General features: G+C 47.0%; 1 protein-coding gene and 1 long non-coding RNA gene across 2 annotated transcripts in view; one reads left to right on the top strand and one right to left on the bottom strand.

Annotated features, from left to right (window-relative positions):
* Positions 1-17089, bottom strand: part of OTOR (otoraplin) — a 56838-nt gene extending 39749 nt beyond the window's left edge. The window contains exons 1-3 of the mRNA XM_085612709.1: positions 16855-17089; positions 16200-16342; positions 2945-3055 (exon numbers count right to left, since the gene is read on the bottom strand). Of these exons, the coding sequence (XP_085468835.1) occupies positions 2945-3055; positions 16200-16342; positions 16855-16978 (378 nt within the window). The 5' untranslated portion in view covers positions 16979-17089. The remainder of the gene's footprint in view (positions 1-2944; positions 3056-16199; positions 16343-16854) is intronic.
* LOC146821659 (uncharacterized) overlaps positions 1087-21793 on the top strand; it is a 25146-nt gene continuing 4439 nt past the window's right edge. Inside the window, exon 1 of the long non-coding RNA XR_014963190.1 lies at positions 1087-1306. This is a non-coding gene — a long non-coding RNA (uncharacterized LOC146821659). The remainder of the gene's footprint in view (positions 1307-21793) is intronic.

Raw genomic sequence — 21793 nt, 5'->3', positions numbered from 1 at the left:
GGAAACCGTGTGATGGGAGCCACGTGGCACCATGCGAGTTGCCAGGTATGAAAATAATTGCTAATGCGCATGATTCACTTTTTCCACAATAACATGCATCTTACACTCAGGCAACCTTCTACCCTCTGTCCCTCAACTTGTCAAACGTCCGCTTAATAACCTGGCCATGCAATGTCTACAAGATACAGAACTCTCTGCCAAACTCCACTAAAACCATACTAAGCACATTCAAGCCACAAATTCCTGCTCTGTTAAGTGTAAAACTCTGAGATCGCTTTTGAAATATTTCTGAAAATTTTAAAAAGTTCCTGGAATTCAGGCCCTTTGGGGGAATCTCAGAGCACAAACTCCTGAAAAATTCGAATTAGCTGCATTTTCAGATGAGGTGAAATCATTGGATGAGGATTCAACTGCAAAATAGTTTTTGATTTACACCCCTCATCCTCCTCCTGGTCACTACTACAACTCTCATCTGTAGTGTATGACAAGTCATCAGCCCATTCACCCCCATCGGATAAGGAAAAGAAAAAAATAGCTAGGTTCTTTATCGAGCTCCGTATCCCCAGTGTTAGTTTTGCTAGCTTTAAAGGCAGCTTGTGGTTGGCTTGCGTGAGCTATAACAAGATCTGTACTAGATAATTGTATTTGAGGCAGTGTAGATGCTATGTCCTGCCCCCCAGCTCCCTCAACCGTATCCACTAAGTCGACTGAATTATGAATAATGGTAGGGTTCTCCAGGGTTGTGATTTCGTTCTGACCGTCTGACAACAAACACTCTAATCCCCCACCACCAGTCAAAGTCAGAAGCGGAGGGGAAAAGCCGGCCATACCTTTAGTGTAAACAGGCCCCCCGCCCTGACCGTATGTCTCCAGGTTAGGAGAATCCTCTGTCTCACTCCGCGCTCCTGGTGTGGCCCGCTCCACGTTCGGGGCCGTACTCGGGCCCCCGAAGGCATCTGCAACACTCACAGCGTTCACGCTCGTTTTGGAACAGACACCGCTCTGAATTTGCCCGGAACTGTTTTCCTGGCTGACCCTCTCAACAGATAAGCCACAGTGTGGCCGGCCGGGCGTCCTTTCTGAGCGGCCCACCTCTTCCTCTTTCTCGTCTCGGAGTCTGTGTGGGCGACCCCAGTGTTACCGGAGCCGCTGCCTTCTCCACTTCAGCATCTCCTGACTTTGACATCCCCCGCAGCGCCGGTCTGGCTGTTCTCGCCTTGGCGGCCGCCGCAGCCATCTTGGGTCCCATCTTGACAGACCCAGCGGTTTCCGCACGCCCGACTTCCCCCTCGGTTTTCGCTGTCGGGTAAGGCTTCCTATGGTGGGTTTCGTCGGCTTTGGTTAGTAGTCTGCCAAGATGCCTTAGCACAGCCAGTCCAATAACAGTTCCCAGCAAGTGAAGGTAGCTCCTAGCCGGCTTGAGCTCAGCGCTACTAATCTCTACGTTCATCCCTCCAGACTTCTTAACGCAGCATCATAAGTTCTTTCCGGCTCTCTCAGCTCAGTGTGCATGAACAATCCGTCATCTTGCCTCTCATCTGTACCCGAAGTTCCTTAGCACCGAGGAGGAATACTGTCTCTTTCTGGGGACAGCGGTATATAGGATATTACTAGCAGCTAGATGGAAAGATGCTGAACCACCAACCTTCCACATGTGGCTTGCCAGGCTTCTCAGAATCTATAATCAAGAGAGGGCTATCTATGCCTGCAGGGGCAGTCAGTCTAGAACCCGGGGGCAAAAGGTCTGGGCATATATCGCCGATTGGAGTAGAGATGTAAGGGTGGCATAGGAGGAAGCTAACAGAGGTGGCCTATAGCACCAATAGGGGTAGGCTCTAATGAACTGCTTTGTTTGTAGATATTTCCAAAGTACCATGCAGGAGCGGTTAGCTTTTCTTTTAATGGACCAAGCCGTTTTATAACTGATGTAACGTATTTTTCTCAAGACTGCTTCTTTTGTATGAACTGCCTTTTATAATTAATCTATTGTAATGTATTAACTGGTTTTATCATTGATTGATATTTGATATATGTGTATTTTTCCTGGAAATGCTTAATAAAAAAATTAAAAAATAAATAAAAGGATGAGGATCCAACTGTGCAAATGATACAAAAATGTTCGTGAAAGTTTATAGCAGTCACATATTTGTATTCTGTGCAGGCCTAGTCCTGGCCTCAAGTTTCCCTCCACTGAACAAGGGAAATATATAATATTTTAGAATATGCCATGAGGCTGCATCTCTTCATTCCAGGTGGTCACTTACAGTCTGAAGCCTAAAAACACGAATTAATTTGCAGGAACTCTTATGTTCCAACTTGGCGCTTCAAACAAGTGTGAAAGTTTGCAAAAACTGATCTTTGTGCTAAATTGCTCATAAATGTTTTATTCGCTTGAACTAATTGGAGAGAAAGAAAGTACTAACTTTTCATAATAATAAAACTGTTTTTGAGCCAAAAACCTCGACTTTCTGTGTACATTACTGTAATTCCGAGGGGATTCTCGCGCCATGCCTTCTCTTCTCGGTAAAGTAGAACATTCCTCAAGGGAGTGTGTGTGGGCAAAAGTATGAAAGGCAGTTTTGATGAACCCCCATCTGCTTCTATGTGCCTCCAACAGGAAGACACAGTCAAATAAATCATCTAAGACTTTCAGATATCACGTTTAGTAGCAGTTGATGGCCATGGCAGTCTAGAACGGATAAAGTATGCATTTTTAGGATTTTATTTCAGAAGTTAATTATTGCTGATTTTTTCACACACGGCACATATATTTTGAAAATATAAGTTATATAGTGGGGTTCGTTGCACTAATTAATATTCTAGGGTACTTTCTGGCTAAACTAGGTATATTAGTGAGACAATGTCAAAGGCCACACTTGCAGTGGAAGCACAGGTGTCATCACATGCAGCCAGTCACACACTGTGCTATTTTTAAGTGCCTTACTGTTGTTGGCAGTTCTTTCTTTGCTTCTTGGTAGACATGGTCCTCCTTGACTATTGTGCTGGGGAAGTAGCCAATCACGCCCATCTGGTCCTTGTACTGCTCGCTGTAAACCTGTTGGGGGAAATCACAGTTATCCACAGCAATACAGAAATCATCTGCTCCAAGTGAGCACATTCTGGATGCTTCACAGAGCCCTGACAAATGTGCATACTTCCTACGTATATAATATGCATAGAAAATGGTGGTCTGAGTGCCAACAGATAAACAATATATCCTAGTTCGATTCTCCTCAGCCACGCCTAGTCTCACGCATCTCGGGTTAAACTAACGTAATTTGGTAGCTGTCCCCGAACCCCTACAAGACCATGAGAATGTCACGCAATCCGCTAATTATAAACTGATTGACGACAGTTTCTGATGGCATTGCTGCACTGCAGGAAAGACTCATACCCCATACAGTGGCACATTTGATGGCTCCGGAAGCAGCCTGTAAAGAATTATCCAGAGCTGGCAACGAGCTACTTACCAGGGCTGGGCCTATCAGAGCTTCCTGTTTAAACAGGCAGTACCACGCCAGACATGTTCTCCCCCATCACTGCCTCCATCATTGGACCACCAGACGATGGGACTCACTGTGAAGAGACGCACTGCTGACTCCAAGTGTTAGTCTGAGCTGTGAATACCATAGAGAATATTCACCACCCTCTGTAAAGGCTGCCACACCAACCAGTGTAAACGTAAGACAGTCTCGCCTGACCAGTATTCATCTTACTCGTATACAGTCTGGTGCTGCGCCAGGGACAGTAGCAGCTGGGCCCAGGCCCGCCTATAAAGAAGGACAAGGGCAGGGTGAGGGGTTGGGGATCAGTTCTAGAGATCAGTGGGTCCCAGAGTCCGACGCGCTGCTGACGAGTGGGGGCTTGATAGACCTACAGAGGGGTCCGGACGGATTATTGAGGAGATAGCCAGCACCTGTGATTGTACCGCTGGCTCAGAGCAGGCGCATCCAATGGGACGCACTTACATGCACACCCAGGCGTGCTCCATGACCCTGTCCTGATTGGCAGCTGGGAATAGAACGGCAGGGCCGGCATCGGCCACGCCAAAAGGTATGGCGGTCGAGCCGGCCCCCTCTGCGATGGTGGGGGGAAGGGGGGCGTGCCTTTCGCGCACGCTTGTGACGCGGCGGCCGCCCCCCCTCTCCCCCATTGGTCTCGGGCTTGGGCGTGACCCGGAAGCGGTTCGTATCGCTTCCGGGTCGCGCTAAGGGGCGAACAAGTCTCACAGGGCTATAAAGGGGCTGGGGAGCCCAGGAAGCCTCCTCTTGGTTCCTGGCTCCCCAGCTTGCCCCCCCACGCCTCGCTAGGAGGCGGTAATATTTGTTCTTTCTTGGGTGAGGGGTGGGTGGAGCGTTGGCACGACACAGGGGCACTCATTTCATACTTGGGTTGGCTAAGGGCCAACGGGCGCTCGGCGGCCGCAGCTAGGAAACAGGTGGCGGCAATTTTCTTCTTCGCTCAGATCAGGGACAGGGGTTACCCCACTAACAGTTTCACGGTAAGAAAAGCTCTGAAAGGGTAGCGACGCCTCCAGGGGTCGGCCCCAGACACGAGCCAGCCAATTGGGGTGCAGCTTCTCACGTCAATACTAGCAGCCCTCCCCGCAATTTGCAACACCTCAAGTGAGGTCAGGTTATTCACTGCTGCCTTTTCATTAGCCTTTTATGGTGCTTTCCGTATTGGGGAGTTGGTGGCCCCAGACTAACTGGACATGCAAGGCGGCCTGCAGTTTGAATGCCTGAAAATCAGGGCCGATGCCTTATTAATATCAATCAGGAAGTCCAAGACTGATCAGGAGGCCCGGGGTGATGGGGTGGTTCTCCACCGGGCACAGGGGAACCCATGCTGTCCGGTAGCACACGTTGAGAGCTACTTGCAGGTTAGACCATTGAACGTAGGGGGGCCTTTCTTGATCCATGAAGATGGGGTCCCACTGACACGCTTCCAATTTAAAAGGGTATTGGACATGGCAATTCTGAAGGTAGGTCAGAACCCAGAGTGTTTCGGCACCCACTCCTTTAGGATAGGGGCCGCCACTGAAGCAACGGCCAGGGGCCTATCAACCGGCGACGTACAGAAGATAGGGAGATGGGTGTCCAATTGTTACAAACGTTATGTGCGCCTACACATGTTGTGACTAAGGGAGGCACACAACGCTGATGCATGGTTTTTCTGCTTTCTTTACAGTTTCTCGAGCCTGTCACGCAGGGGAGAAACTCAAGACACTACACCAGCAACAATCGGCAGAGCGGATACCATCACCACAAAAGCAAGCTTTTCAGACAGTGTGGATCATAGGCCATTCGTATGTAAGGCGTCTGTCTAACCTTTTTTCTACAGGTGATTACAGGGAAAGAGCACGGCAGGCAGGGTTTGAGATAGCATGCCATGGAAAAGTGGGGCTGTGTTTTGATCGGTTCCGGGAGATCATTCTGGACCTGTTAAGGAAATGGGGTCCGCCCCCGTTTATAATCCTCCTGCATTTGGGGGGGAACGATTTAGCAAAACTGGGAAGGAGAGGGTTGGTGGAAACGATAGTCACTGAAATAGGCTGGTTAGCTAAGACTTGTCAGGGCTGCACGATTGGGTGGTCCCAGATGATACCCCGTTTCCAATGGAGAGGGGGGGAGTCTGTAAAAGCGTTGAATCATTCTGCAAGGAGAATAAACAATAAGCTCGAGCGACTTTTTAGGGCTCCCCACTTACAGACCATCGCCCATGGATGCATCAGGGGTGAGCCGTGCTTCTTAAAAGATGGCATTCACTTATCCCAGGTAGGCAACGAGGTGTTCCTGGAGAATAGGTTGGCATGGCTGAAGGGCCTTAGGCGCAGGGAATGACCTTTCTAGTGAGCACAGGTGGGGGCTAGATAGTCGGTCAACTATGCTAGCCTGTGGCGGAAAGGTCATGATTGGTGAGCAGTAAATTTAAGGTCCTTAGAGGGCGGCGCCATTCCCGAATGGTGTCGCCCAAGTGGGAGGGACAAGTGGTCTCTCCTAGAACTCCAGGGACAGTTGGGTGCGGGGGAGGAGGGAGTCACGCTTTCTCGAGGCTGATGGGCCATCCCGCACGTGCACAGCGGCTGCAAGGGCCCCTTTATGGAGATCAGGTATAGAGCGTACGGGGGTAACCGGGGGGGGGGGGGGAAAGTACCCTCACGGTGAATGGGCCCTCTGCGCATGCGCACTCCGGCTGGAGGGTGTGGTTACAATTTGATAAGGATCTGACACCAGTTAGTGACCTTGCCGTAGGCCCATTTTTAGTAACGCAGAAAATAAAGTTTGTAAAGATTGATAATGATATGTTTAGATATGGATAGGAAACCTTGTATTAGAGTTATGTTAAGGTTAGCCACTTGATATCTGTAAACGTATTATTTGTAATCGGTGTAAAGTATATTTTCTGCTATGTGTTTTTAAAATGTAATTTTTAATGTTTATTAATTTCGTATATTAAATACGGCCGGGGGTGTCACACCCCCTGCCTCCAAAGACTTCTCCCCTGTCACGTGTTTTCATTGTGGGGAGGAGGGGGTGTAGGGAGTACCTGGCCATATTACCAGGCCACGGCAGACTGTGACGCCGCAGGGGTGTTTTAAGCATGGGCAAAGTGTGCAGTTGCCTAGGGCCTCCCCCTTCCAGGGGAGCCCTTGGGAAAGTGAACTTTTCTCTTTATTTGACCTTTGTCAATTCTATCTATTTAACCTCCTCTCTCTCTGTACCCATGACTGTCTTTCTACCCCGTGTCTATTTAAAGATTTTTGGGGTCCCGATTGTGACATATGTCAATGGTTTTTGTGTGACCCTGTCAAAGTTTAACACATAATTTAGTAATGTTTCGCATCATGCGGTCTTGAGTTAGTTGGAAACGGGTGATATCATTCAAAATGTGTTCTATGCGGAGATCCCAAAATATGTAATACGTATTGTCTGGGACCCCCAATCAGGCCCGGACTGGCAATGCCGGGCACCGGGCAATCCCCCGGTAGGCTGCCAGGGGTGGGGGCCGGTTTTTGGGCCGGGGGCCGGTTTTTGGGCCGGGGGCCGGTTTTGTTGCTCACTGTTTGCTCTGTACTGTCTCTGCTGCGTGACTGCGTCTCCCTCGCTCGGTGCGGAAAAAAGCAAAATTTATGAACACAATTAATGAATTTAGTGCTGACTGTAGGTCAGTGCTGGATAAATAGCGCGGTGCGCTGAAGTCTCCACCGCCGCGTCTGCGCTGCCTGCTCTTAGTCGCAGACTCGCAGTTCACCCACCTTAGGGGGGTGGGGCGGGTGCGGCTGTTGGTGGTGAGTTGACACATGCGCATTGGAGCTCACGCAATAAAAAGTGCGCGTGATCCCCAGGTTCCAGAACGCAGGCTGCAGCAGAGACTGAGACCTTGACGAGTCGACCAGAGGCCCTCTCTCGCCACCCCATAATTTAATTTATTTATAGCCCCCTAGCCCCTGCCTGTCCCAGTGTGTCCCAGTGCCGCCCACCGCCAAGTGAGTGTTGTTTTTGCATTTTTGCTAATTGCATTTTCAATCAGATAATGCACAGCAGTAGGAGCGCGGGGTCAACGGGTAGGGATCGACCTGGTATTCTCTGATTGTCGTGTTCACCGAGCTCAGGTTTGTGTATGTAAGTTACGTAACAGAGCAACAGGAGAATCCAGATCAGAGTCTGATCTGGATTTTCCTTTTGCTCTGTTACATAACTTACATACACAAACCTGAGCTCGGTGAACACGACATATGGGCAACTGCGTGCATTGTTCCGTCCTATGGTGTGGTGGCACTGTAGTGTCAGGGCAGTGTTCCTGGTGCGGGGGAGTCGCGACTCAAGACCGGGCTGGAGCGGGCCAGAAATTTCAAAAGCAAAAGGGGCCTAAGGAAGTAAGGGGCAAGGGGGCTACTACTAGGCACAGGGAGCGAGGTGGTGGCTGGCCTCAGGCCTGGCACTGCAGCCAGCACGTGTTTAGGATTATCGCCTACTGCCTGACACGCGACGCTGCTCCCTGACACTAAAAGCCGCAGGACTGGGTGACTGTCCAGCGCTGATTGACAGTCTAGTTCACGGTGCGATGTGCGTCCCCTGTCTCATTCCTCTCCTTTCTTTTATTTGCTCCCCTGTGAAATGGATCCAAAAAAAAAAACACTTTTGTTGGAAATGTCGTATTTTTCTGTTATTTTATTTCCAAGGTGCAGCTTCGGGAATAAAAGGTTAAAATATGATAAAATAACTAAATAAAGTAAGACAGAGTGGTAGCAAGCTGGCCAGATTGATTTTATTAACACCCAAACACATTAGCGTCACTTTTACAGAGTTTGCCAGTGAAGCGCTATTTTTGTTTTCTTGTCTTTGTTTTTCCTGGGCTTGCACCTAGTGCACCAATCCTGGAGGTGCTGCAATGTGTGGATTGGAGAAAAGAAATGTGTACTGCGGCTCTGCGTCCAGGGATGTGGTCTTTTTTACCCTACTACTGCTTACATTTTGTAAGGATATAAGCAATGGACGTTAAAATGGGTCCATTCAGGGCCTTGTTGTCATGTCCTCAACTTTTCAGGCAAAAGCACTCACTGATTTCTGAATAGTGAGTGTAAAAGCGCTAAGCTAACCATGTTGTTCCTGCTTACATTTCACATGGTTTGCTAATTTTGCATTCCCTTTGAGTGTTTGCTTTTCCAGGATGTTGTTACTATTTTTTGTAGGCCACATATTGCTCTTGTCTAGTGCGTCATTTAAATTGAGCCACATCCAGGTGTTTATAGCCGGCAACAATTGGGTTGTAATTGAAGGTAGTGTGAGTTTTTCTCAGTGGGGCAGTATGGTTTTCAGTGGGGGAGAGGATGTGGCACTATGGCCAGAGCTGCTGAATTTGGAACTGGTGAACCAGGTTCAGCCTTAATAACCAGTCCATTAGACCACTCTCCTGAGTGAGCACAACCCATGCTAGACCTTAGAAGGCTTCGCAAGACCTTAGAAACTCTGGTGTCTTAGCACCAGCAGGCGGATCCTAGCAGTGGCAAGTGTGGTTTAACCTTCAAGGCTTGTCCACCACAATCCATACTGAAGTTCACCTCCAGTCTTGCGGGCAGGCCTATGAAGCAGCACACCCTAGAACAGTGACTGTCATTGAGGTCACAGGACCCTTGAAGGGCCAGCTCTAGGGCAGTGCAACCGGTGTGACCGCACCGGGTGCTGACTTTGGGTGGAGGCATTATGTTTGCAAGTATATTAAGATTTTAAAAGCGCTTGCTGCCTCCTTCCTGGCCTCCAGCAATTTTCGGCATCAATAAAAATGGCATGATGAATCTGGTGTTGAATGTTCTTCCTAGAGAGAGATCTGCATATTGTTTAGTGGAAGTTTTGACTTATGGAAAGGTAGCTCAGAGTGTTAATGTGCCTGCTGCAAAGAACATGTACCATGCAGATCACAAAGTGCACATAATGTAAATAGGTCAGTGGGCTACTGCTTTTGTCAGAGAGATCCTATTGTTACTTGCAGTTAATAAGTTAAAATCCTAACATAGAACAGTGAGCTATTAATGCAAAGGGCACCACCAGTGCTAAGGCCGTCCCTGGCCTTGAGGGCAGTCTTCCTCACTGACCTGCCTGTGCCTGAGGCTGCGAGCAAGACTCCGGCTATGCTAGCAGGCTGCACCACTACCTACCAGGCCCGGTTCTAGAGGGTGGGCCAGGCCCACCAAACATGAGCCTCCTTAGCCCTCGCAGTCGCAGTGAATCTGCCACCGATGTACAACAACAATAAAAACTGTTAACTTGTGATTTACGATCCTGCTGCAGAGCAACCATTTGTCGGTTGGTAGTTCGTAAATGCAGATAAACTGAATTTTATGGGAATAGCTCAGTGGGTTACTACCTCTGTCACAGATATCCTTGTGTTACTTGCAGTTCAGAAGTTAACATAAGACAGTGACCAATGAACTGTCATAAAAAAACTGCATACAAACTTCGCTTTTTTGTGTTGTGATGTAGTTAGAACTTCTCCATTCTTTCATTATTCTAATGTTACTAATAAGAGTTTGTTTGGGCAGTTATACATTTTTATCAGTAAAGCCAACCCTGACCACTGGAGTACTCTTTAAATCCTGACTTTGTGCTTCTCCGAGTCCCGACCAAACCCCTGTAAAATATACTGCCCACCAGAATGGATGAAGTGATTTCTACACCTTGTAATCCTCATTAGCTTATGTGACATTTCGCGTAAACTGATTTTGATTTATTGTCTCTGTATAATGTGTGCTGCTGTTATGTAAAGTACTGTGACACCTTACACTGATATGAGTAGTGCTATACAACGAATGGAATGGGTATGAGAGGGGCAACGGAGAGATAAGGGGCACTAGTGGAGGGTGGCAGTGAGGGAATACCAGGAAGAGGTCATGGGGTGGGGGGAGCTACAGAGAGATGAAGGGTGTGGGTGGCAGACAGTGAGGGAGGGTGGCAGTGAGGGAGTCAGAGGAGGAGGTCCCGGGGTGGGGGGGAACTACAGAGAGCTGAGGGGCACTAGTGGAGAGTGGGAGTGAGGGAAACCGAGGTGGAGGTCATGAGGTGGGGGAACTACAGGAGAGATGAGGGGTACTAATGGAGGGTGGCAGTGAGGGAAGCCAACGAGGATGTCATGGGGCAGGGGGAACTACAGAGCGATGAGGGGCAATAGTGGAGGGTGGCAGTGAGGGAATCTTATGAGGAGGTGGGTCACAGGCTGGAAGGGAACTACAGAGAGATGAGGGGCACTGGTGGGGGTGGCAGTGAGGGAATCCGAGGAGGAGGTCACGGGGTAGGGGGGGAACTACAGACAGATGAGGGGCGCTGGTGGAGGGAGCGGTGAGGGAATCTGAGTAGGTCATGGGGTGGGGGGCTACAGAGAAATGAGGGGCACTAGTGGAGGATGGAAGTGAGGGAATCTGAGGAGGAGGTCATGGGGTGGGGGGGCTACAGAGAAATGAGGGGCACTAGTGGAGGATGGCAGTGAGGGAATCCGATGAGGGGGTCATGGGGTGGGGGGAAACTACGGAGTGATGAGGGGTGCTGGTGAAGGTTGGCAGTGAGGGAATCTGAGGAGGAGGTCATGGGGTGTGGGAGCTACGGAGAGATGAGGGGCACTGGTGGAGGGTGGTAGTTAGGGTGTCTGAGGAGGAGGCCATGAGGGGGAGTGGCTACGGAGAGATGCTTTATTTTAGCACTATTTACAAAACTCAGGATATAAAAATCATTTAATGTTTGCACATTGTCTTGTACACTTTTTACTCTGAACCTTTGCACAATTGTTTGAAGTTAAGTGCGTTTTTAAATGTCTTTATGCTATTTTATATGAAGAATAAATTGTTTATATTTATATTCATGTTTTGTGCTCGACATTTCATTTTTTAGTGTTCTCTGTAGGAATGTCTATGTTTTATGACTGTGTATCTTGGTGCTCCTTAAGGTAATCATTTACTATGCTTTAAAAGTTAATACAATCCAATATAATATGTAATGAAAAATGTGTTGAAAAATACTTTTTTTTTTTGGCCTTTCTGTCTCCCAAATTTCTTGTGTGGGGGGGACAAGTTCAACCCCCCCAAACTCCCCCTAATAGTGGTTGCTCACTGCGCTTGCTCGTTACACACCATGTGGGGGCTGGTCTCACTTTTATTTCTCTCTGATTTACTACTCGTGCCTATTTTTGGTGCTCTCTGAAAGAATGTCTATGGGTACATATGACTGGGTGGGTAACCTGGTGCTCTTGAAGGTCATCATCTACTATTTACTGTGGTTTGAAAGTTGATACAATTGAATATGTAATGAAAAATGTGCTGTAAAATTCACCATTTTGGTCGGTTGTTTTCCAAAATTTTCTTGGGGGGAGAACCCCCCCAAACCCCCCTATTAGCGGTCGGGCTCGCTCGCTGCGCTCGCTCGCTACGCGCTGGACGGAGGCTGGTCTGCAAAATTTGACGGGGGCTGGTCTGCCAAATTTTGCCAGGGCTGATTTCAGTTCCCAGTCCGGCCCTGCCCCCAATGTCCCAAAGATGATAGTGAGAGGCTGTCCAGTTCCCGCCCCCCTGCCACGCTGCTGTGGGCGCTGTCTGCCGAAGAGAGAGGGGCGGGGCGGGGGGCATACCCTGAGAGGCGCTGTCACACCCCCTGTGAGCTCAGGCGGCGGGGCTCGTGCTGCGTCACCAGTCCCTGCTCTGCGACCACCCTGGCTCATCGGAGAGCAGAGTCACAGTGTGAGGGCGGAGGGCGACGGCGGAGTCAGTGAGAGGTTAGAGGCCCTTTCACGGGGTAGCAGCGGAGTGACGGGGCAGTGAGGGAAGCAGCAGAGTGAAGAGAATAGGGTCACGCTGACAGGAACGGGGAAGAGTGAGGGTTCCTTGTACTAAGCTGTTATCCGGCCCTTTCTGCCAGTACTGCAATATGCCCCAGTAACTAACTATTGACAAAAACACACCTTGGTTAGTGTCAGTGTCCCCTATAAGCTACCTGTTATAATGCTTCCTTTGTTTACCTTTTATTCTTTATTGCCTCAAGGCTAAATACAGCACAATTGTTTCAATAAAAAATTAAAGTTACTAGCGCGTAACACAGCCTCCTGCAACCCCTGCAGAGCTGGGGGCGAGGGGGGCATCTGAGGCCCCCATTCAACCCAAAGCCCATGAATATTAGTGAGATATTTGAGACTCATGCCCCTTATCACATTCTGCAGGGGGGGGGTGCATCATTTGGCGTTAGGTCACGTTATGCTGTTATTGAAGCTATGCATAGACAACGAATTTGTAAAATAATGACAACTAGTAAAAATAATAAAGAAAAAAACGAAATGAAGGCCATAGTAGCAGAGTGAGATGGTCGAGGGACAGTGAGAGAGCCAGGAACCATGGAAAAGTACAGAGCCAATGGGGTGGGAGGACCTTGATGGGGCACTTTAGGGATACAGAAGCAGAATGGTAGGGTCAGTGGACGTAAGTAGGGGGAGGCGGAGGAAGAGGTACACAAACAGATGGAAGTGTGAAGCCAGAATGGGAGCAGCTTAAGAATCCAAGGCAGGAGTGGAGAGTAGATTCGAGGCAACTGTAGGAGCTGACTAGGATGGTAGGGCCATAGACGGGGGTATGTAGAGTGAGGAGGTAGGAGTAGAATCCGGTGGAAGGGGCAGGAGGCGGGAGCAGAGAGACAAAATATAGGTGAGACATGAGACCATAGCAGAGTAAGAGAAGGTGGGGGTAGTATGATGGGATGGGGAAGAGAGACGTGTAAGGAATTAAAGAAAGAACCAGGGCCGTATCTACCATTATGCAAGACTAGGTGGCCGCCTAGGGCGGCAAAAGGGGGAGGGCGGCAAAAAACATGAGTTTGGGAATATATGATGCATTAATTCTTCTAGCCTGGATGAAAGGGGGAGAGAGTGATAATAGTAAAGGGAGGGGGCGGCATTTTTCAATTCTCTCCTAGAGCTGCAAAACACCTAGAAACGGCCCTGGAAAGAACCAAGGGCAGTGTCATGGGCGGGGGGGTCAAGGGCGCGGGTAAGGCCTCATCGAGGGTAAAGACGGAACGTCAAGAGTGTGAAGGTGTGAACGGAGTGGGGACTAGGGGGTAGTGGGGAGCAGAACGGAAGAGTAGTGGCAGACGTGCAGGTATTTTACCTAATGCAGGTGTATTACCTACTTGTGTTGTCGCAACAACCCCCTTTCAGTAGGGATGTGCTGCAAAGAGGGCACTTATAATAAACCCACTCTGGCATTTCTTAGGGCGACAACAAAGCATCCACACATAACCGACGCAGCACTGCCAGCCCACTGTGAAGGCATTTCATGGCTGCCATGTGAATGCCACATGCTGGAGTCCAACCAAAGCCTGGCCCAATCAAGAGAGGCCCTGATCTTAAACGGCGCCGGTGCAAAGTGGATTATGGGAGCACCGCTCTCAATTCCCCACTGCACAGTGATGTCGCTTTTCTAATCAGGCTGTTCTGCTAAATAAACATAGCATCTCGCTGCGTATTTTTGTATTTGGAAAATCAAATGTTCAGAATGTAATTAAAAATCCAAAGGAGATGGTGGCGCGCGGCTAATGAGCTGCTTCCGACTGCCCTCATTAGCTTTAACTGTGCCAGGTGCGCGCTCTGATTTACGCAATCTGCTCCTTAAAATAATCGTAAGGAGCTAAACTAAATAAACACAACGCACAGCAGAAAAGGTAAAATGTGAATTGAGGGAAAGTGCAGAGGGGCGTGTTGAGCTTGGTGTGTGCAAGTTTATGCATGTTGTAGGTATGTTTGTGTGCCCTTGAATGTATGTGTATTTAACACATGGCTCTTCTGACACATCTCTGAACGCAGGCCTGATTTACTAAATAGTTTTCAAGACTTACAATCAATTTCACGGAGTTAAAAATGTTAACCCTGCTTTTGCACAAGGTATGCAGGGCCTAATTTATGAGGTTTTACCCTAGGGCAGCTCCACAGGCCTCCATGCTGCGCTGCCCTAGGGTAAAAGAAAAGAGCAGGGATGCACTATTACTATCAGATACTGCGCATTCTTGTCTTTTCCCCCGCGCCGGCGCACAATGAGATGTCGTGCGCCAACGCTGGCACATTTGCACCAGGATGCAAGGGTGCCTGCATTGCGTGGAGGATTATTTTTGTGCAGGAAGGATTCCCTTCCTGCACAGAAACAATCAGAAGAGGCTTTTTCCTCTTTCTATGTGTGCTGCATTTGGAGAAACGAGGAGAAATAAAGATATTTCTCCTCGTTGTGCCTCCCTTACGCCTCTCCTGGGAGGCGTAAGTTTTTAGCACTGCCGCAGACTTACGATTTCTCGTGCAGTGTCAAACAGCCATGGATGTTGCGTGGAACGCCCCCAGGAGCACCCATTGCACACCCCTTTAACGCAGAAAACTGAATTAAAGGGAGTCATATTTATGAGGCAGCATTAAGCCAAAAAAGTGGCTTAGTGCTGCCACGTACATATGGAGCAAGCTCCTGCTCCATGGAACGTCACAAAAAGCGGCGTTCCAGCGGCGCAAGGGGCCTCATAAATGAGGCCCACAATATTTATACAAGTGTAATTGGCATAAGACCTACGCACATGTGTGTTACTTACCCCCGTTAGGTCTTCTCTCTAATTTATGCTTGCAGGAGGTCCAGACGTGTGGCAGAATAGTAGACGAGGAAACCCCATGTAAATATGGTAAAAATCCTGTGAGGTTATAGCAATAACCTCATGGGATTTTTAGCACATTTACATACATAGGTTAAGTATATTTTCCACACACACCTGCCCACTAATGTTGCATCTGTACCTACAGAAGGAAGTGCGGGGGGAGCACAAATGACCCAGTTTGAACAGGAGGAATAACGATCCTGAAGTATTATAAGAGGGCGGGAGAAACGCACGGTGCACGATGGGTAAACTATGCAAACATACGGTCTGGTTTCTTTCGTTTTAAGTAAACTCCGTACATTACACCTGTTCCTTCGGAAATAACACATAAATTAGGAAAAGAGGATGGCGTATCTTACAACATCATAAATTGTGACTTCCATGGTAAATTTGGGGCTGAGTTCCGATTTCCTAAATAGGGCAACGATTTACTACTATTGAAAGTTAATCTATGGATGCTCCCCAATTGCGCCTGGGTACTTATTAAACAGCTACATCCACTCTGGCCTAATGTACAACTTATCAGAAGTTATCAACAGGTATAGGCACAATGACATTACGTCATAATTTACATCCACAACTACTTTAGTCAGTGCTTAATTTGTGAATAAATAAGTGCCAGGGCTCTCGTCAGGAGGCCACTGCAGCTTGCACCACACATTGGCCCAGCCACGCTGCCAATGATAGTAACAACACAACTACTAACCATCACAGTCCTACAAATTTGACAATACAGACTAATCCAGGCCCCAAAGCTATAAGAATGGTTTGGACGTCAGTTAATAGTCATTTTTAATCTGTATTGAATTAATAATTGTCTGTTATGATAATCTCTAAATCAGACAGCCAGCGTCACCATGTGGCAGACTGTCACAAGGGCCGGTGTTGACAGTTAAGTGCCGGTGCTGAGCACCGGCAACCACAGGCTCAAATTAAGCACTGACTTTAGTACACTGTGCAATGGTTTTAAAACTGCTGCAGACAGGCAATACGATTTCTGACATGTTTAAATGCGTTTTCCGAAGAAGGATTATATCTTACACTTCCGGCCCAGAACTCCCCCGCTTCTTCGTCTTCCTTCACGAGCTTCGAATACACGTAAACCAGGTCCCCTCGCTTGATGTTGATGAATCTGCAGTCCGGAGCGTTGTAATCGTCTTCAGCGGTGCCAAGAGAGATGGAGTCTGCAAACACAAAGGGAGGGCTTTAGAGGGATGTCTCGAAACATCCCGGGATGAGTGAGTGCAGAATGGGCCATGGGCAGCATCTGCAGGGCCCCTCCGCTTCTCCCACTCAGGACCAGCAAAGCTCGTTGCACCAGACTAAATTTCCCATCATCCATATGATGTGCTGAGCAAGTTACACACTAAGAAAGTTACATAACTGGAATAGATCTAAAAAAAAATCATCTTGAAATATATAAAGACAACTATAAAAAGCAGAACACTCATTATTAAAGTCATAATGTATGTTAATGTAAAATTAAAAATATGCGTTTAATATAAAATTAAACAGTGTTGGGTTCATTCATATTTAATGATTTGTAAATAAAATGAATTAGGTCTTCAGCATTCGAAAACAAGATGCCATACTTATTACCTAAATGTATGTGCATAAATTAAAGCTAAGCAAACAAACACACTTCTTTGCAGCACAAAGTTTCTTTTGAGCCAGTGTTGGCATTCGAAATACTTACAAACACACTCCTCGTCAGCACACAGTTTCCTTGGCGCCAGTTTAGGCATCACGATTCCAGCCGCTGCTTGGTACACAAGTCCCATGCATAGGAAGATCGCCAGAGAGCATTTAATGCGTTCCATTTTTCGTTGTTAAATATATAATATTTTTCGCTCTTCTGCAAGAATCTGCCTACCAAATCCCCTGCAGCTCCGGTAACCGCTTTCTTTTATGTAGGGCCTGCACATCTGGACAAACAGCCTGGACCAATGGGGAGAGCGTGAACACATTCCAGCTGTGGGGCACCGGGAGCCTCTCGGGCTTTGCTGCATCCGGCACGTGACGCACCGTCAATCACTGCCAGTATACGGAGAAAAACACCAGAAGAAATACACCTATGGCGGTTCACTCCGTGCGTTGTTTATTACAACAGCATATGAAAACACCACTATTAAATCTGCCTTTTAATGGTGGGGCGCCGAGATTCTTGTTTTTTAAACTGCAGAAAACGAAAACGATTAGCATTCAACATGTCACACATATCCGATCCTCTGAACAGCCATATGCTCTTAAGCTAAACGGCATGCTTCGTGGTGTACAGGATACGGAGGGCAACAAGTTGTCTCCTGTGTCACACGGCATCCCCACCACGGTACCGCTTTAAATCCTACCTTTAAATGAACTCACTGTATTCAGAGATGGCCTTTGCTAAGATAGCCAGCCCTCTGAGCGTGGGCGGAAGGGTGACTAACTGGCATGGGTGCAAATTCAGGACGGTCAGAGTAAAAATTCAGGACAAAGGGTCAAAATTCAGGACAAAAATTCAGGACAAAGGGTCAAAATTCAGGACAAAAATTCAGGACTGAAGGTCAAAATTCAGGACAAAAATTTGGGACAAAACGTACGTTTTACAGACATATCTGAGGAGGTCACACAATAGTAGACAAGTAAATAGACAACCAAAATAAGTACAAGTCAAAATGGATTTATACAAGTTTCACTTCACAGTTTTTCAGTATGCGCACAGCTTTGCAAAGCGACATCAGGCCCTTTCTGCAATCAAGATTTGTGCAGGAGAAGGCACACCACATGCTGTCACTATAATAGGGCCTATTGGCATTCTATTCGTTTGCAGTCTCAGAATGACAATGGGCTAGTCCACAGTCCTTGCGAGGTCCGGGAGGGGCTGCTGCAGGCAGCCTCAGTCTACAGATTAAAAGATAGTGCGAGAGGCCCAGAGTGGAAACTTTTAAACTCATGGGGCCTCTCGCAGGGGAACAGCATACCTTCCTGAAATTTCCCAATTTGATTTTAGTATGATGTGTGTAAGGCGTCCGTAATTTGGGAACCCCAAATTACGGACGCCTTGCAGACATCATACTAAATAACAGACGGTCCGTGAAAATTACGGACGGTTGGTCACCCTAATGGGCGGAAAGAAATTTTGGCGCTCTTGCTAATGGTAGTGAATTAAATGAGCCAGCAGGGGGTCCCTTTTTTGTTCACTGGTCAGTACCTGGAGGAGTAGGGATTGGCCCCTGAACGCTAACATCCCGGACCTCCCCCAGGTCACTTAAATCACCAATAGCGTAGCTGCCTCACACAGATGATGGTTCTGTCGATGTGTGCCAGCAGAGATCAGAGGCTGAAGGGAGGGCAAGCAGGGTCAGATTGGTAAGGCGGGCACTCAGACAATGGCCGAGGGGCCAGTATCCGAGCTCCAGCTGTGGGCTGCTTTTTTATGCAGCCTGGGCACAATTTGGGCGATGTCTGTGTTGTTTGGATGTAGCCAGCAGCCCAGTGGGTGCCTAAGTGGCATTTCTGGAGGTAGATGGGCGTCCATTACCTCCCTTTTATCAACAGGCAGAGGTGTCACTCCCTTTCTCTCGCCGGGCCGGCCCATTAATGTGTGCATCCTGAGCGGGGGCAGGAGGCCTGAGCAGGTGTGTTTCACCAGTGTGAACTAATCTGTGCATTTTTTTTATCTAAGTAAAGTTAAGAACACATGTGTTGTTCTATGCATGTGATGAATTAGAACATGGGAAAAGGGTCCGACAAGTGTTGGATAGACTTTCTGCTCACAATCTCACTATTAAGCGTGAGAAGTGCAAATTTGGCCTTGATAAAATTGATTACTTGGGTCACACGGTAACGGTTGATGGTGTTGTCCCCAAGTCCGAATTGGTAAGCACCATTAAAGATCTAATTGCCCCCTCTTCAAAGGAAGAACTCATGCGCTTCCTGGGGATGGCGGAATATTACAACAAATTTATTAAGAATTTTGCAGAAGCTACTTTCAGCATGAGAAATTTACTTAAAAAAGGAGTAACATTTGTCTGGGATGATTTGTGTGATAAAGAGTTCATAGAAATAAAGCACAGGTTACAGAATGCTCCTAATCTTCGAAATTTTGATCCAGCTAAATGTTCAATTATCTCTACTGATGCTAGTCTCAAGGGTCTTGGTGCTGTCTTATATCAAGGTGGCACGAATCCTGACAACACCATTTTGTTTGTGTCAAGGAGTCTGAAGGGTGCTGAATCTAAGTACTCTGTTATTGAGAGAGAAGCCCTTGCTGTCTACTAGGCTATTAAGAAATTTAAAAAAATTATTTGGGGAACTTCGTTTGTAGTTAGGACGGATCACAAACCATTGTGTGAGGTACTAACGAGTAAGGGTATTGACTCAATTTCTCAGAGAATCTCCAGATGGATTGTTGGGTTGCAGGGTTTTAATTTCTCAGTTAGGTATGTTCCAGGTTCAGAAAACTTTGTTGCCGACACACTTTCAAGACTGGTCCCTGTTACCCAATCTAGTGACAGTTAAGATTCTGAATTTAGTCATTCCCATGATTTTGTGTGTGAAATTGATTACAAGGTAATTTCTCAAGATTCCTGGCTAAACGCTTGTCATGAAGATCAAGTTATTCAGGAGGTTTTGAAACTTATCCATGAGGGCTGGCATTATAAGGAAGAAGGAAGTCAATCTGTTAAAGATTTTTGGTCTGTAAGGGAACAGTTGTCCTGTTGTGAAGGAATGTTATGGAGAGGTCACAGACTAGTTCCACCTTTGTCTCTAAGGAAATCTCTTCTGGATCTAGCTCATGAGGCACACTTAGGGATTTCTAAAACCAAAGAACGAGTGCGTTCTACTTACTGGTGGCCTGGAATGGACATTCAAATTGAGCGTTTGGTAAGGGAGTGTGTCCAATGTTCTCTAAGTGAGAAGAGTTTAAAGATCAGGACTCAGCCCATGGAAAAAAGGTCGCGCCCCAGTGGTCCTTGGAAGGACATAGCTCTAGATATTTTGGGACCAGTGCATGGTGATGGGTCGGATACTTTTGTTATTGTTGTCATGGATCTTTACTCTAGATGGCCTGAAATTTCTTTCACTAGAAACACTAATACAAAAAGTGTTATCGATTTTCTGAAAGTGTTAATTTCTAGGGAAGGTATACCACAGACTTTGCTGACTGACAATGGTGTCCAGCTGGTGTCAAAGGAAATGGAAGACTTCCTTGTTAATTGTGGTATTGTTCACAAAAAATGTGCCTTATATCACCCTGAATCTAATGGCACTGTTGAAAGGTTCAATAGGGTTCTAAAAGACACTATTTCTCTGGCTAAACAGAATTGTCTTGACTGGAAGGAGGAAGTTTCTAGGAGAGTTGGTGTCTATCGCTCTGCGCCTCATACTATGACTGGAAAGTCTCCCTTTTCCTTGTTCAGAGGGAGACAATCTGATACCTTTTTGGAACCACCTTGGGTTAACAAATGTATCTCTGCCAAGGGAGGAGTTCCGGATGTAAGCTCGTGGGAGGAAAGGGAGGATTATAAGTGTTTGAAAAGTAAAGAAAATTATGATGCGAGACATGCTGTTAGAACTACTAAAGTTTCTGTTGGTGATTTTGTCATGATCAAAAGACCTGGTTTCTGTGTTTCTGGTGCCAAATTCATGAAATCTTTAAAGGTAATTAAGGTCTTTGACAATGCCGTGAGGACTTCTGACCATAGAGTGTGGAATTTAAATAGAGTTGCAGTATGTGTTAAGATGCGTCATGTGAGGGATCTTTCAAAAAATATTGATAGCAAAGATGGCTCACGAACCTTAAGGAAATCTAACAGAATTTCTCACATTCCTTCATATTTGAATGACTATGTAGTAAAATGATTTAGTGATATTTATATGTTAATTGTATGGTGTTTTTTTTTTACTTTTCATCCAAATGTTAGTGTGTAAAGGAGGGAGATGTGTTGTAAAGTTTATACTCATTATCTTGTACACATCAGATTGTATGTATGGATATGCATCAGATTGTCAGCTGCTGTCTATCATGGCTGTGATGACATCTGAGGGTTCTAGAATGGGTAAGCTATGTTGGTTGGGAGGAGAATCTTGAGGAGAGGAGTAAGAGGCAGTTGGGTGGCTGAGCTGTTGAACCTTTATACTTATGAATAAAGAACCTATGGAAATCTACCTACTCTCATCTAATCTTTGATGGAAGAATCTACTATTTAACAACATGCTTCTGTCAGAGATCACCCCCCCCCCTTCTTTTTATAAAACTTTGAATAAGCAGTATTTTGCGGAAAGGCAATATGCAAATGTGGGCCACTTTTTTTTTTTTTTTTTTTAAGAGTGCCCAAGCTGATTTTTAGTCCCAATCCAACCCTGGAAAAGGAAAGGGGCGATGGGGTGCTAAAAACATAACCTGGCATATGATAAGAAGGACTAAAACCACTTTACATTGTGATTTGCCAAACAGGCAAGGACAAGAACAAGGCTGGAGCAGGATGAGAAGGAAACTGCTGTTGGCATAACCTTAACGCACAGCGCCTCATGCACCCCACAGAAAATCGGCGCTCTGGGCCTTGGCCCAGATTGTGCATGCTAAAGGCCAGCCCTGACTGTATGTACAATCCCACTGCCCCATAGTACGTGACTTCATAACTGTAGGA

Source organism: Triturus cristatus, chromosome 6, assembly GCF_964204655.1.
Source record: "Triturus cristatus chromosome 6, aTriCri1.1, whole genome shotgun sequence".
NCBI classification, from domain to species: Eukaryota; Metazoa; Chordata; class Amphibia; order Caudata; family Salamandridae; genus Triturus; species Triturus cristatus.
Note: the sequence above shows the minus strand (reverse complement) of the source record. Positions and strands in the feature narration are given on the sequence as shown.